At 36.2% G+C, this 15,324-nt stretch overlaps 1 protein-coding gene across 1 annotated transcript in view; it reads right to left on the bottom strand.

Moving 5' to 3' along the window:
* Positions 1-15,324, bottom strand: part of Fmr1nb (FMR1 neighbor) — a 38,028-nt gene that overhangs the window by 19,318 nt on the left and 3,386 nt on the right. Inside the window, exons 2-3 of the mRNA XM_090326308.1 lie at positions 4,080-4,190; positions 1,055-1,192 (exon numbers count right to left, since the gene is read on the bottom strand). Coding sequence (XP_090182434.1) covers positions 1,055-1,192; positions 4,080-4,190 — 249 coding nt within the window. The remainder of the gene's footprint in view (positions 1-1,054; positions 1,193-4,079; positions 4,191-15,324) is intronic.

Genomic DNA, 15,324 nt, shown 5'->3' with positions numbered 1-15,324 from the left:
TCTTCACATACAATATAAACACTAAACTCATGAATGAATTCTAAATAACATGTGACACTGCAAAAAATATAACACTATATTCATGATCAGGTTTGAGTTTTATAATTAATACTAGATATTCAGCAAAGAACTGTAAATTGAATATTGACTATATTAACGTAAGATATGTGTTTACACGCATCTTTTTTGTACTGAATGTGAACTATCACATCAAATTATCAGTGGACCAACTGGTATGTCCTCAATAACCAACTGAAGGGAGCAAAAACAGATGGTCTAGTTCTCAAAACTTTAGATCAAAAATATTTTCAGAATCTAAGTCAGAACAAAACAATAGCACAAAATGAACAAATAAGCTTTAAAGATATACATTCATGTATACTGCTATATGTAAAAAAAATGTGCAGACAAAAGAAATGACAAGCTAAAGATGGGTACTGGTGTACATTTCCTGAGTCCCAACAATATCATGTACTCAGAGTTATGTAGTGACTCAACTAATTAGCTCACTTTTGTGCAATCATACTTCTACATGGCTGTCCATGCTTCATGGAACCTTAGTATGAAAGCGAATTTTTTACTCTGCATCTTCGGGTGTTCATTCTGATTTATCCAATGTCATATGCAACTATGATCAAATAAATGTGTTCTATTTTTCTTCTGTTAATCTGTCTTTACTATAGGAGTGTTATCTATGACCTTTACGGTGATTAGAAAAGGAATTACTCCCCTATCAATCTTTATAGCATCTTTTCCAGGCACTAAAGATTACATATTGTGGAACCTAGAACGCTTGAGAGAAAAGGTAGACAATTACTAAAATTAACAACAACAAAAAATGATACTAATTTGTTGTAGTCACCATCTAATGACCAAGTAAAAATAAAAAGTCTTTGTGAATAGAAAGCTAACTAGCCTAGGACTTCGTAAGTTCAGTATTGCTGTTATTGTCAAATTGAGCTTAGGCCATCATGACTTGTTTATTCAGTTTTTTCTTTCTTGTAATTTAATTCATTTTAAAAGAAATACAAGAAATGAGAAAGGATGAACTTACGGTCTCTTAGAGGGATAAAACATTTCAAATTGGTCTTAAGAGGTGAGTAGCAACACTTATGGTTCAAACATTCAGCCTCCTTAAGATCTCCTTTCTTGCTGCAGGCTTCTACTTCTTGATTTTCCTTGATCATGCAAGCTTTTAGGAAAAATCCAAGAAAAATGCAGCATGGTTAATAAGAACTTTCCTGCTTAAATTAGAGCAAAGTAAAAGCAAAGAAAAATTGAAACTGGTTGATTCAAAAGACTGAATGACACATACAATCAGTGGTGAATGCCCAAAATAATTAGATAAAATAAGAATTAATAAATGAAAATTAACCTAGAATGCCAACTAAGCAAACAAGCTGAGAGCACTCAAGGACCTGAGTTCAAACTAAGTACTGGGGGACCGGGAGTTTGGCCTAATGATAGAGTGCTTGCCTAGCATGCATGAAGACCTGGGTTTGATTCCTCCGTACCACATATATAGAAAAAAGCCGGAAGTGGTGTTGAGGCTCAAGTGTAGAGCTCTAGCCTTGAGAAAGTCCAAGGACAGCACTCAGGCCCTGAGTTCAAGCCTAGGACTGGAAAAAACGAAAACAAAACCAAAACACTAAGTACTGGCTAAAGATGAAAAAATTAAAGATAAATTATCTGTACTAGGTCATAAATTTAATGTAAATATCTGGCCTGAATATTTGCTTTCTAAATAACTGAGATTCATAAATGAGTTTACCATACCTTGTTGTTGTATGTAGTATATTGAATAACAACTTACTTTTAAAATTACTAGCCAGGTTGGACTGAATCTTGAATTCTATGTTCAGTTCTCTCTTAGAGAGGGATGACATAAATATTCAGGACTTAGTCAGAAATAGGATGGGCTTCTTTCACCTGTATATCCTAACATTAGCATTGCTTAAACATTACCTTCCATGGATTTTATAGAGACGATTTAAATAATGTATAAGATTCTACTTCATCATCTGTAAGAGCTTTTCTATTGTTAAGTATCTGTTACTTTATACTTTTTACTGAAACTAAAAAACTTACAGACTCAAATTACTATAAAACATTGTAATTTAAAAGACAACAGAGTTGGGGTTGGAGGCATGGCTCAGGTGGTAAAGCATCAGCCAATGAGCAAAAACATCAGATCAAGAATTTGAATCCTGTTGTGGAATATTCAAAAATGAAAAAGAGAAGAGAGCTGAATTGTTGTGTTATCAAATGCCAAGTGAGGTTCTAGGCCTTAAACAAGAGACATTGCCTAGCTAATAGTTGTTATTCTTTTGAAAGAAGAAAGTGTATACATTTAATATTTAATTGGTATTTTCAAATATTTGGATCAACCTAGACCAGTTCTATATATAAAATATCTGAGGTCAGGCATGGTGACTCATACCTGTAATCCTACTCAGGAGGCTGAGATCTGAGGACTACTATTAAAGATGGTTTTAGTGTTTGTATAATGTATTATTATAGTTATAGTATTTTTAACTATAGAATAATTATCTGGTATTTTCATAAGCTCTAGAGCATAAATTATCATTTGTTGCTGTAACAAACCATTCTTTAGCCTATGCAATATAAACCTTCCAAAATTTATTTTTGTTCCACTCAAATTGGTTGTGGCAATAATTTTAGTCCATATAAAAGAAATAATTGTCTTTGGTAATAAGTTTTATAGTAACTTTTGTTCTTTATCAAATCACTATCAAGAAACATAAAGAAATTTTGTAAGATGAAATAAAAATTTAGGGCTTGGAATTAAACAATAGGATTTAATTTTGTGTTCTGAATGATTTTGAAAATAAGATTAATCTTGACAATTCACATGTCACCAGGCACCATGGCCTGTAATCCTAGCTACTCAGGAGGCTGACATCTGAAGATTACAATTCAAAGGAAGCCTGGGTAGGAAAGTCTCTGAGTCATATCTCCAACTAATCACAGAAAAAGCTGGAAGTGGAGTTGTGGCTTAAGTGACTGCTAGCCTAGAGGGGAAATAAAAGGAACTCAAGGACCACAAACAGGCCCGGAGTTCAAGCCCCAGGACTGGAAAAAACAAGTTCACATGTCAATTTATGAGAAGCTTCTCCTTGAAAGGACACAACATATTGTAGAAAACAAAAGGCGTTTGTTATCAAAAAATTCTCGTAAGTTTTTATGTATTTGCTAAACACATTATTTCCAAATCAAAAAATGAAAATCAAAAATGATATAGCGAGATCTCTAGGATACGTAAACAAGAGCTTTATCTTGTGTGATTATTGTTTTTATGTACTGTTATTTCTCTTCTCGTTTGTTGTCCTTTGGTCAATCTCATAATCCTACCGTACCTGACTTGGTTTCCTGGTATATTGTATATATGTTTATTTGTTTATTTGAAGTAGGAAAGGGAAGGGGGGAAAGCAAGATAATTGGGAGGGGGTCGGAGGAGGGAAATTGGGACAAAATCATGAGAAGGGGTATCATTGTGTGAGAAGTAATGCACCTACTATCTGGTGAATGCAACTGTAACCTTTCTATACCTGACCCCGATAAAAAAAAAACTAAAATTAAAAAATGATATAACTTGAAACCTGGACTTTTATCATTAAACAGAGAAAAAATATTTGGCATATTCTATAACACAGGTATACAGTACCTTACTAAATGTGTTTTTCACACCATGGGATCAGTAGCTACATTGTATGCCATGCCATCTAAGTAAACTGGTAAGGTTTGGGTATTTGTGAAGGAAAAATGTTTTATTTAAAAAAAAAACACAAAATGTGTAAGATGTCTTACAAATACTGTATTAGTATTCATTGTTTCCAATATCCTCATATTAAAGTTTAAACATGGAAGTTGAGAGACACTATATTGTTTAAGGTAAAGGACAGAGCAAACATTCAAACTAAGGTCTAGTTGAGAGCACTACTGCCTCCTTAATACTGAACCGTGATCACAGCTTCCTGTATAGTTTAAGTCTCTAGGACGCAGCTTAGCTATACTGTTTTAAGACAGAGACATTAGGAGAAAAAATATGAACAACTTACTTGTGGGGAAGAAAAAGTCATCCACAACTTCCTTAAGGGAACTTTTGGCCAGAGAATGGCCATCAGCATCTTCATCGTTCACCATGGTATACTTGCTTGAAGTCTCAGAACCTAAGGACCATTAAGGAGTAAAATTATTTATCTCACAGATAAAGCATTCAGCACTTTCACTGCCCCTTTATTAGTAACTGCTTTTGCTTAACCTAATTATGGAAAGTCAAGTAGCTAACAGACATGGCAGTTTAAACCCTTAACTGCATCGATATTAATAATCACAATGTGTTTCTGCTGTGAAAGTCAAGTGTTAAAATTAACCAACATTTAAATCTATGTTCCAGTCCTGGTGCTTGAAGTCAGGACCTGGGCACTGTCCCTGAGCTTCTTTCTCTCAAGGTTAGCACTCTACCTCTTGTGCCACAGCACCACATCTGGCTTTTTCTTTTTAAGTTGTACTGAGAAATGGAAGCCCTGGCTTCACGTATGCTAGGCAAGCACTCCACCACCAAGCCACATCCCTAGCCCAGAAATGTTTGAATCTTCAATCTGACATATTCCCTTATTGCCCTGCAAATTGTTTTACAGGTGTATTTGCTCTGAAAAAAAAACAAAAAACAGCCCTAAAGCTTAAAGACCTAGTAACTGCTGGGTACCAGTAGCTCACACTTGTAATCTTAGCTATGAAGGAATCTGAAATATGAGGACAATGGTTTAAATTCAGCCTGGGAAGGAAAGTCTATGAGACTCTTATCTCCAGTTAACCACAAAAATCCAGAAGTGGCTCTGAGGATATAATGGCAGAGTGCTATCCTTGAGCAAAAAAAAAAAAAAAAAAAGATGCTGAGAGACAGTGCACGTAGGCTCTGAGTTCAAGCCCAAGAACTAGAAAGAAAGAAAAAAAACTGAGCAATTAAAAAATGAAAAACAGCAGCTGGGAGTTTGGCCTAGTGGTAGAGTGCTTGCCTAGCATGCATGAAGACCCGGGTTCAATTCCTCGGTACCACATACATAGAAAAAAGCCAGAAGTGGTGCTGAGGCTCAAGTGGTAGAGCTCTAGCCTTGAGAAAGTCCAAGGACAGTGCTCAGGCCCTGAGCTCAAGCCCAGGACTGGCAAAAAAAAATGAAAAACAAAACAATGTCTATACCAACTAAATCAGACCTTATCACAGACTTAGTAAACAGGTTGATTTCCTTATATAAGAATAAAATTAAAGGCCTTGGTCTTGATTGCAGTAAAACCTTTATCCTTTCAATCTCCTTCTAAGATCCTCTTTTCAGTCATTGTCACATAATTCTCTCTTTATAAAAGAAAAGTCTAACTGGGTTTGTCCATATTATTAAATATTTTCCAACTTTTTCGTTAGTGATATCATAGTATCTTAACATAATACTCCATTACAAGTATTAGAATAAGCTTAGGTTGTCTGCAATTGATTGATATTTTAAAGAACATTACAATGATCATCACTAGCTTGCAATGGTTATTACTGGTGCTATGTGCCTTTTAGCCATGTCTAGTTAATTTCTAGCAAAGATATCTGAAAATACAGTCTTTGCTGGATTTAGTAGAAATGTGCTGCTGGCTCAAAATAAAGATTCTTCATTAAATTACCGATGTACATCCCTCTAGTCATAGTTTATTATAAATTATCTATTGTTTCAATTTTAATCAGAAATAGGAGCAGTGTTTTATCAAATGATTTTAATATTAATTGCTATGATCATATTTCCTTCTACTTTTATGAAATATTAATATATTTGCCAACATTATCTCACTTTGATACCTGGTATGTTGTATACATGTTTATTTGAAATATGAAAGGGAAGGGGAAAACAAGATGATTGGAAGGGGGTGGAGGAGGGAAACTGGAAGAAAAACATGGGAAGGGATATCAATTTTCAAGAAGTAATGTCCCTACTGGGAGTCTGGCCTAGTGGTAGAATGCTTGTCTAGCATTCAATTTCTCAGAACCAGAGACATAGAAAAATCCAGAAGTGGTGCTGTGGCTCAAGTGGCTCAAGCTCTAGCCTTGAGAAAGCCCAACGACAGTGCCCAGGCACTGAGTTCAATCCAGGACTGGTAAAAAAAAAAAACCCAGAATATATCCACTACCTGAAAAAGGAACTATAACTCCTCTATACAGCACCCTGACAATAAAATAAAATTGAAATAAAACAATATTTGAATTTATTGAAATAAAATTCTTGAACATAAAACATTGCTTTACATAGGCATTCATCAAGAAAGTATGTCTATAATTTTCTTTTGAATGTTTTATCTGTAGATTGTGCCATGAAACTTATACCACCTTCATAAAATAATTGAATAGAGTTCCTGGCTTTTTAAATATTAATCATTTATAAAAATAATTCATAAAGCACCTATTTTTTTTCTATGCCAGTACTGGGGCTTGAGTCCAGAGCCTTACATTTTCTATTAGCTATTTCATTCAAGGATGTAAATACACCATTTCTGGATTTTTTGCTGGTTAACTGGAGAAAAGAGTATCATTGAGTTTTCTCTGTAGGCTGGCCTCAAACCACAAGCCTCAAATATCTACTCAAATAACTACTGAGTAGTAATATTCATAGGTGTGAGCCTATGGCTTTCAGTCTCAATCTATTAATAAAGGGGGATAGTTTCTTACGTTTTACCTTATGCTCATGAGTCATTTTCATTATTTTTATTTTCCTAAGAAAATAAACCAAAGTCATGTTCCTAGATTAGAGGAGGCCACTGTCTTATATAACACAGAAAGTGATTTCATTTACAAGAGAGTTCTTTGACAGGATCTTTGTCATCTGTATTTTCCTCTTTTCCCAAATTTGTCTATTGCTACTAAACTCAGCAGAACATTTAAAGTAATATCTAGCAGTACCACACTGTAGCCTCAGTCTCGACTTTAGGTTATATTTAGGAAACTGTGTCTTCTCTGGGGTCCCTCAAAAATAGGCATTGTTTCTCCTAATTTAAATCCCTAAGCTCAAAGTGACCCTATTGTCCAGCCCCTGATAGAGAAGTTTTGTCTGCTCAGAAAGTGAAATATCTGGCTGTCATTGTTTCAGAAAACCTCCAAGTTTCTTGCATACTGCTAGGACATTGCAAGCAATCTAGGTTTCCCAGTTTTTGCTATTACAGACCTTCAGATCACTTCAATGGATACTTAAAATGGAGGGATCATATTTAACATTCTCTCAAACCTCCACACTCTTTTCTATTCTGAAAAACAATTATTTCTATTGAGAATTTTCCCTTAGCATTTTATACAAGAGGAATATCACTGTGACATTTCCATACCTGTATGCAATGTTCCCTAACCAATCTTATCCGCTTTATCCTTCTCCCTTATCCTCTTCTCCCTGTCTTCCTAAAACAATTTCATCAGGTTCCTATTCATGTGTGTATATAAAGCACATCAAACAGAATAGAGGATGAAAATTATTTGTTGGCTTATATATTTAAAATATTTCTCAAATGTAATGTGAGAACCACTAATACTACATGAAAATGTTGATTTTATGTGTATTCTTTGCTATGTATGCATTTACTTACTTAAAATTGGCAGAGAAAAATAGTAGTATTTCAAACGCATCATGACACCAAAGTTAACATTACTTACTATATAGAAAATCTACATAAAATCCCTCTAAACATCCTCCTTTTTTTGTTCCCCATAGTAACTGTCCTTTTTCCTTCTTTTCCTCTCTTTCAAATCTCCCATTAGCCTGCCAGTACACAAATCTTTTTCCTCTCAGGTTTTCCTCTCCACCTGGCAGCCCTCCAGTTTCTTTTCCCTCCCCCATCACTTTTCATATGCAGAATAAATTTCATCCTTGGACTTTAATTTGCATCCTTTATACTAATTAGCATGCTCAGCAAATAAAAAATTATTAAGAGTCAGTTTACTTAAATAGAAGCAGGAGATGGAGAGAACTGATGGTGTTTCTCTGTTACAAAGACTTTTTTCTAATTTCTCTGTTACAACTAAGAAATTTCAGGGAGCTTTATGGAGAAATGGCCCATGCAGTTTTTCAAGGTCTCAGCTCTTAGAGGGATTCCATGCTTAGATTAATGTTCTATACACATCCTAACATGTGTAATAAATTTATGACAAAGATACTTGCATTGTCTGTGCCAGATATATTTCTGATTTAAGACTGCTAGTACAGATGAGGAACTCACTGGTAATGAGTGAGGACACAGTGAGAGCAATGGCAGAAGCTATCAGTGTTAACAGTGTTTCCTGTGACAATATCAAGGGAAGAACACCACTGTGCTGTTTTTCTTGGCCTTGGCTTCAAACCGACATGAATTTGCATTGTGGTTTGGCCGTATACTAACTACTAACCCTGTGCAAGCCTATAAACTTTTCTTTGCTTCAGTTTATTATTTTCAAGGGGATGGTCATTTTAAATTGGTAGGAGAGAACAATTGATAGAGGGAATCTCTAATCTCAAATGTGAAAACCCACTTCCCTCACCCCCCACACTCTTCAAAGGAGGCAACACCTGGATGCACTAGGACCTGCTCAGTGGGTTTGCTGGAACAAGTCCTACATAAATTACTTGATGCCAAAAATAGAATTTTGCAAAGCACATCCTGCAACTTTTTGTACCCTACAGCCACCATCATCCAGGACCCTACTTAAATCTCTTCATCCCTGCCCTCCAGTATGTCTTCAGATTCTAGGAGCACATTCTTAGGAGAATCACACATGTTCAATAACTATGGCCATACGACCATATAAGATGAAGTTAATGAAAATGCACTCCAAGAAAGTGAATCAAGAAGCTTTATCTTCTTTGTTTCTCCTTTGTTCCTATTTTTTCCTATATCTTTTGTCTTGTATATATCTATCTACTTGGGGAAAGTTAAGGAGGAGCTCATAAATGGTAGGTCAAAGGGTAAACAAATGCAGTAGTGGTACACACTAGAAACTACGTTGAAATGAAATATACAACTTGTCAGGAAGGAGGGAAAAACCGGGAGAAAAGGAGGGAAGAGTTCACACTTCAGAAATAAATGTGCTCATTACCTGACTTATATAACTGTAACCCCGGCTGGGAGTTTGGCCTAGTGGTTAAAGTGCTTGCCTAGCATGCATGAAGACCTGGGTTCGATTCCTTGGTACCACATACATAGAAAAAAGTCGGAAGTGGTGCTGAGGCTCAAGTGGTAGAGCTCTAGCCTTGAGAAAGTCCAAGGACAGTGCTCAGGCCCTGAGCTCAAGCCCAGGACTGGCAAAAAAAAAAATAACTGTAACCCCTTTGTACATCACCTTTACAATACTAATACATAAAATAAAATTCTAAAATAACTTGGTCTCAGTACCAATTGGGTAATCAGTTACTGGCCTGAATTCGGCACTTCTGACTCCACAATATTGCAAGAAATGAGTAAGTCTCCAATGGAATGGAAAACGGTCAGCCCAAGTTTTTCCTTCCTTTCTTCTGTCAGTACATTCTTCCTCTCTGTAATCCAGATTCTCTCAGCTGCAACAGTACTTTAAGCAAATTGTTCATCCCTGTGCCTGTGTGGCTGACACAGGGTGGGGTGAGTATAAGCCTTCACCCTAGCCAACTCCTCTAGAAAGGTAAAGCAAGTTTCTTTTCCCTGTAAATGTAGTCATAGCAATGAGATAACAGCCCTGCTCACTTCACCATTTGGAGTCTTAATTTCTCCCTGAAGAGAAAAAAAAAAACTCCCTGAAGGCTTAAAAAAGCCTCCTGGCCTAGGAACCCTTTCCTTTCATTTCCTCCCTAACTGCAGCTATCCAATCACTCAGACATTCTCTTTCTAAGCCTTTTTTTCCCCTGCAAATTCATTCTAGAAGGAATGATGTGTAGTGGTCTAAATATGGATGGAAAATGGATTTTAGGCTCCCCAACCCCCACCTTAAATGCATCACTAACAAAAAGGAATTTTGTCAATAAAGACTATTCGCAAATTCAGAAGCCTCTGTAAGTCCTAAATGCCCCTGTTATGATATAACATGGTGGCGGCTAGAAGAAACACCTATAGAAAACAATTTAGGAAAGGTGCCTCCTCCCTTCTCCAATTCTATCTGCAGGCCTCTACCCATCTAGGGAGTGTTAAAAGTTCATTCTGTGTACCAATGACCCTTGTTACTGCCATTTTTTTTAAATGTACTAGTTTGTTCTTGGTAATCTATACTTAAGTATAAAGATTATATTAAATTCCCTTTGCTGTTAGAAAAAGTTTTGTGTTTCCAGTAGTATTATGTATTGATCAGGTGGTATTATCATACAATAGGTAAAAATATCATTTGACACTGGAATTTCAGAAAACTTGTGGCCAATTTTCATTTTTTTAAAAATCCATACCTTAAAATTTAGGACACAAGTTTATGTGTGTAAACATGTTCAAAATAACTTCATTTTAATACATAAAAACTGTCATCATAGTGTGATAAAGGTAGTCTTTTCTATGAAGCTAAAGTGCTTCTCTCTCATATACTGAAAATTTTTGTTATTGCTATTTCCTAAAATTATTTGCTTTTGTATTTTAATTGCAACATTACCTGTACTGCTTGTGAAGGGCAGCCAAGTTAGGGAGACAAATCTCTAATAGTACCCTTTGTGACATTGGTTGTGGATTTCTAGCAACAGTAATCAAATATTAACTGTCTCTACATGGCAAAAGAAAAAATGGGCAGTTTTACACTCAAATCCCCCAAATAGGTCATCAGATTTGAGTACTAATGTGTCTAAGTTATTATATTACATTAAAAATAACTATTATTTGAGCTAGGAGCAGTGGCTCACGCCTGTAAGCCCAGCTACTCAGGAAGCTGAGCACTGAGGATCAAGGTTCAAAGCCAGCTCTGGCACTAAAGTACATGACACTCTTAATTCCAATTAACCTCCAGAAAACCGGAAATGGGGCTGAGGCTCAAGGGGTAAGGTGGTAGATCTGAGCTAAAGATCTCAGGGAAAACACCCAGGCCCAGAGTTCAAATCCCATGACTGACAAAAAAAAAGAAAGAAAAGAAACAACCAGGTCCGGGAGTTTGGCGTAGTGATACAGTGCTTGCCAAGCATGCACAAAACTCTGGATTCAATTCCTTCGTACCACATACACAGAAAAAACCAGAAGTGGGTGTTGTGGCTCAAGTCGTAGAGTACTAGCCTTGAGAAATCCCAAAGACAGTGCTCAGGCAATGAGTTCAAGCTCCAGGACTGACCCCCACCCCCGCAAAAATGCAAAAATAAAACTATTATTTGAGTTCAAATGTCTTCTAAGAGTGAATTCAAAATACAATTAAAGCTGAAATCAGCAAAGAGAAAAAATAATGTAAATAGAGCACATGAAAAAAAGAGGAAATGAACAGAAAACCTTGGAAAAGAAGTTGAGGAAACAAAAATGGTTTTCTTTGGATATGGAAGAATTTAGGAGTTAAGAAATGTCTTAGTTTTTTCCAAAAGGGAAAAAGGAAAAATTGGAGACTTACTACAGAACATTCTAGTAAGTTGTAGATATTATGAGTATGTCCTAAATTTTATAAGATACAGCTCAAATAGTGAAATTAGTGACATGGTATGTAGTTAATTTTGATATCATTCAAAATTTTCCCTAAGGTCAAGATTAATATACTAATGTTAAACCAGTACCCCATTCTTTTTGTCTATCTATGAAATTAACTGATCATCTTTTAAAGAAGTATGTAAACTAAAATGCTTTCTTTGCTTTTAATATTTGTTTCCCAAATATGTAAGCTGCCTTGTATACAGAGCTAAAAGGATGCCAATCAGGCCTATGTTCCTGTATTCTTCCTTGTCATCAAAAATACTTAGTGACAACTACAGCAGATTCCATCTTAATTAGCATCCTAATGTGCAACACATAATTAAAAATAACTAGATTATTTAATCAGTTGCTGTTTCAAAATTCTTATCGTGACTACTTTTAAGTTTTGCCACTATGAGTTTAATTCTCTGTAGCAACTGCCGTCAGAACCACAGAGGGATAAATAACTCTTACAAGTATTTATTGGTGAAGTTTAACTTTTATTATTAGTAACTTTAATGCAAGACCCGCTTAAAAACTATTTCTATTGATCTCCTTGTTGATTAACTTGGAAATAAAAGAGTTTGTTGTCACTGACTCTCACCCAACCAGTCAAGTCACCCTCCTCCAACACAGGATTCAGCCAACTGGGACACCGCATCCCAGCAACAAGCAAAAACACTAATAGGGACAATATCTCAGCAAGGAAAAAAAATAAAATTACCAGACCTACTAGGACAAAGCTTATCCTGGCAACGAGTGTCCACCCAGAGGCAGGAGGGAAGGGCAGCTCAGATAAGAGAAGATGGCACCAGTTTCTTAATGGAGTCAGTTTTACTTGTCCCTTCAAAACCTGGGAGGTCAAAATTAAAAGAGTTCATAAGCATGTCTATCTAATGCCCATGCCTGTCTAACTGGTCAGGATGTTAGAACACTGCCCTTCCTCTATTTCTATTTATATTGAGGCTTGGAGTCTGGATAATTTACCTTGGCACTTTCCTAGGTCTCCCATACTTATTCAGAAGACATCTTACAGACCCTCAACCACTCTAATCCATTCGAGGTTCTGATTGTTTTATTTGTGCAAAACCGGGTCCCAGATAATATTTGAGTGTTATTCTCAACTAGTCTACCCAGAAACCAGAAACTCTAAACACTTTAAACTTCCTTCCCCTAGTCCAGTTATATAGAAACTCCTCCTTCCCTGTAATGGGCCATAATTGGGTTTGTGTTTTAAATGGACTTTTTCTGGTTTGGAACTAGGGTGTGTACTGTGTCATTCCTACCAATCAGGTCTGGCACCATGACATCCTTTTGCCTGATTTCACAATCGAAGAAGCCATGCTTATCTGGAGGCCTCCTAGACATTCTCGGCAGTCCCCCACTATTGGTAACCCACTTGTTATGGATCATCTCCCCACCTCAGGTACAGTCCTGGAGCCATTAGTATTGGAAAGTCATAGGCTGCCCCAGCTGGTCATGGAGGATTTTATAGCCCTTAGCCAATCGGTACTAGCCTTACAAGAACAAGTTCACTTACTAGCAGATTCCCATTGAGACCCTGAAAGGGATATAAATGGTTGAAGGGCATTGTGATCTTTTCTAGCTATTTCCTGCTGACAGAGGGGCATCAAATAGTCACTAGGGCTGAGATTTCAGGGTTCATGTCTGCATTAGGCAGGATGGTGTAAGTAAAGGCTTAACAGAATGGTCTTGACCTATGTTAACTATTATCCTCCTAAGTAGATGTGGGCCTGACTTAGTTACAGCTGCGTAAAGGGGGACTTTAAGCCTTTTTATAGGAATGTCTCATCATGATGGGAATCACCCCAGTGAACATCCTGGTGGGATTCTATCTGACAATGATACTCCTGGTTAGTCTACCTATTAGGACCTTTAACAGTGATCCTCTTACTCCTTTACTTCTTGGACTCTATTTTCTTAGCCTTTTTTAAAAGTTTCTCTTTAACAGGATAATCAACCTCACCCAGGCAACCACCTAAGAGCAATCCTTTTTAAACTTTAAAAAAAGATGGAAAATTTTGCATTTTCCACATTTTTATTAGTGTGTAATCATTGTATAATGTGTGGGGTTTGTTGAGAAAATTTCATTACATCTATGAAATATACTCAGATCATATTTTCCCTTTCTAGAACTATTTACAATCACACAAACAATTGTTTGTAGGCTTATCTGGTAAGAATACCATCCACATCTCAGGAAGGGCTAAGAGACTAAATTTTGCTGTATTTTATGCCTGAAAATTGCAGTTTTTCTCATTAATGCTTTGGCTTTTTGCTCTGCCTCTACTCCCTCAGTCTGAGAATTTTGCTAGTATTAGTTTCATGTAGATGTTTTGTCATATTAATGATTCACAAGCAGACTTTAGTTTTGTTTTTAAAGAAGCTTGCTGGGACCTACAATACGGCCTTGTGGTAGAGTGCTTGTCTAGCACATATGGGTTCAGTTCTTCAGTACCATAAACACACAAGGCTTGCTTTGGGAACAAAATTATAAACTGTCTAGTTCTTTTATTAGGATCATTAGGAAATACTGCTTTAGAGTTAGTGAAATTTTGGAGAAAAACACTCTTAATCACATGCTTTTTCAATCTTAAAGCCACAAGTATAAAGTTAAGAAAAAGATTTTGTCTTTGGGACTATTCACCCTGTCTGCATTTTTTTCTTGTCCTACGAATTCTTCAATTCAAAGTTATTTCGAAGTTTGTTATCTTAGATGATTTAAAAGCCATGAAACATTCTTTAACTCTTAAGATTCATGTAAAAACATGAAAATATGTCGCAGTCTTTAAAAAAAATCCCCAAACAAGTTCAAAAACTGTGGGTTGGGGCAGGGAGCTTGGCCCAGTGGTAGAGTGCTTGCCTAGCATGCATGAATACCTGGGTTCGATTCCTGGGTACCACATATATTGAAAAAAAAAGCCGGAAGTGGTGCTGTACCTCTAGTGGTAGAGCTCTAGCCTTGAGGAAAAAAAAACAAAAACAAAAAACAAAAAAAAAAAACAAGGATAGTGCTTGGGCTCTGAGCTCAGGCACAGGAGTGGCAACCACAGAAAAAAAAAAGAAAACAAAACAAAAAACTGTGGGTTTAAAGGATCGCAGGCATCTATCTCACAGTGACAAGCTGCTTGCTCACTGTGGCCTCAATTAATCAAACACCTCTGTTTCTGTAAATATGATTACAAATCCAGGATAATAGCCCCTTTGGAGAATCTTCTGAGGTGCATCTCTGGCTCTCACAACAATCCCACTTCCAATTATCCTTTTTTAAAAATCCTCATGCCAGAGAAAATTTCTTAATTTATCCTGTAAGGGCAGTAGTAACATGGTACCAATGCCAAATATACCATAAAAATAATGCCTTAGTAGCATTAATGAATGCAGATGCAAAAATCTAGAAAAAAAAACAGCAGAACAATGAATAGAATGGTACATATGATATTTATCACAAGAATGCAAATGTGGCTCAAAAGAAGGAAGTCAATAGGTACACTACATCAATAGAATAAACGAGAAAAACTCATAATAAGTGATACTGAAAAATGGTTTGGCACAATCTAAGAACTGTTATGGTAATAATCATTTAGCAAACTAGAAGTAGTAGGAATATTCAATATGTGAAAAAGCAGTAGTGAAAAAGCAGTGCAAATGTGAAAGTATTCCCCTTACATGTGTGGGAAACATTATTTTACCAAGGGT

Source organism: Megascapheus bottae, chromosome X, assembly GCF_031878675.1.
Source record: "Megascapheus bottae isolate mThoBot1 chromosome X, mThoBot2.hap1, whole genome shotgun sequence".
Taxonomy (NCBI): Eukaryota; Metazoa; Chordata; class Mammalia; order Rodentia; family Geomyidae; genus Megascapheus; species Megascapheus bottae.
This window is presented reverse-complemented; position numbering and strand designations above follow the sequence as displayed.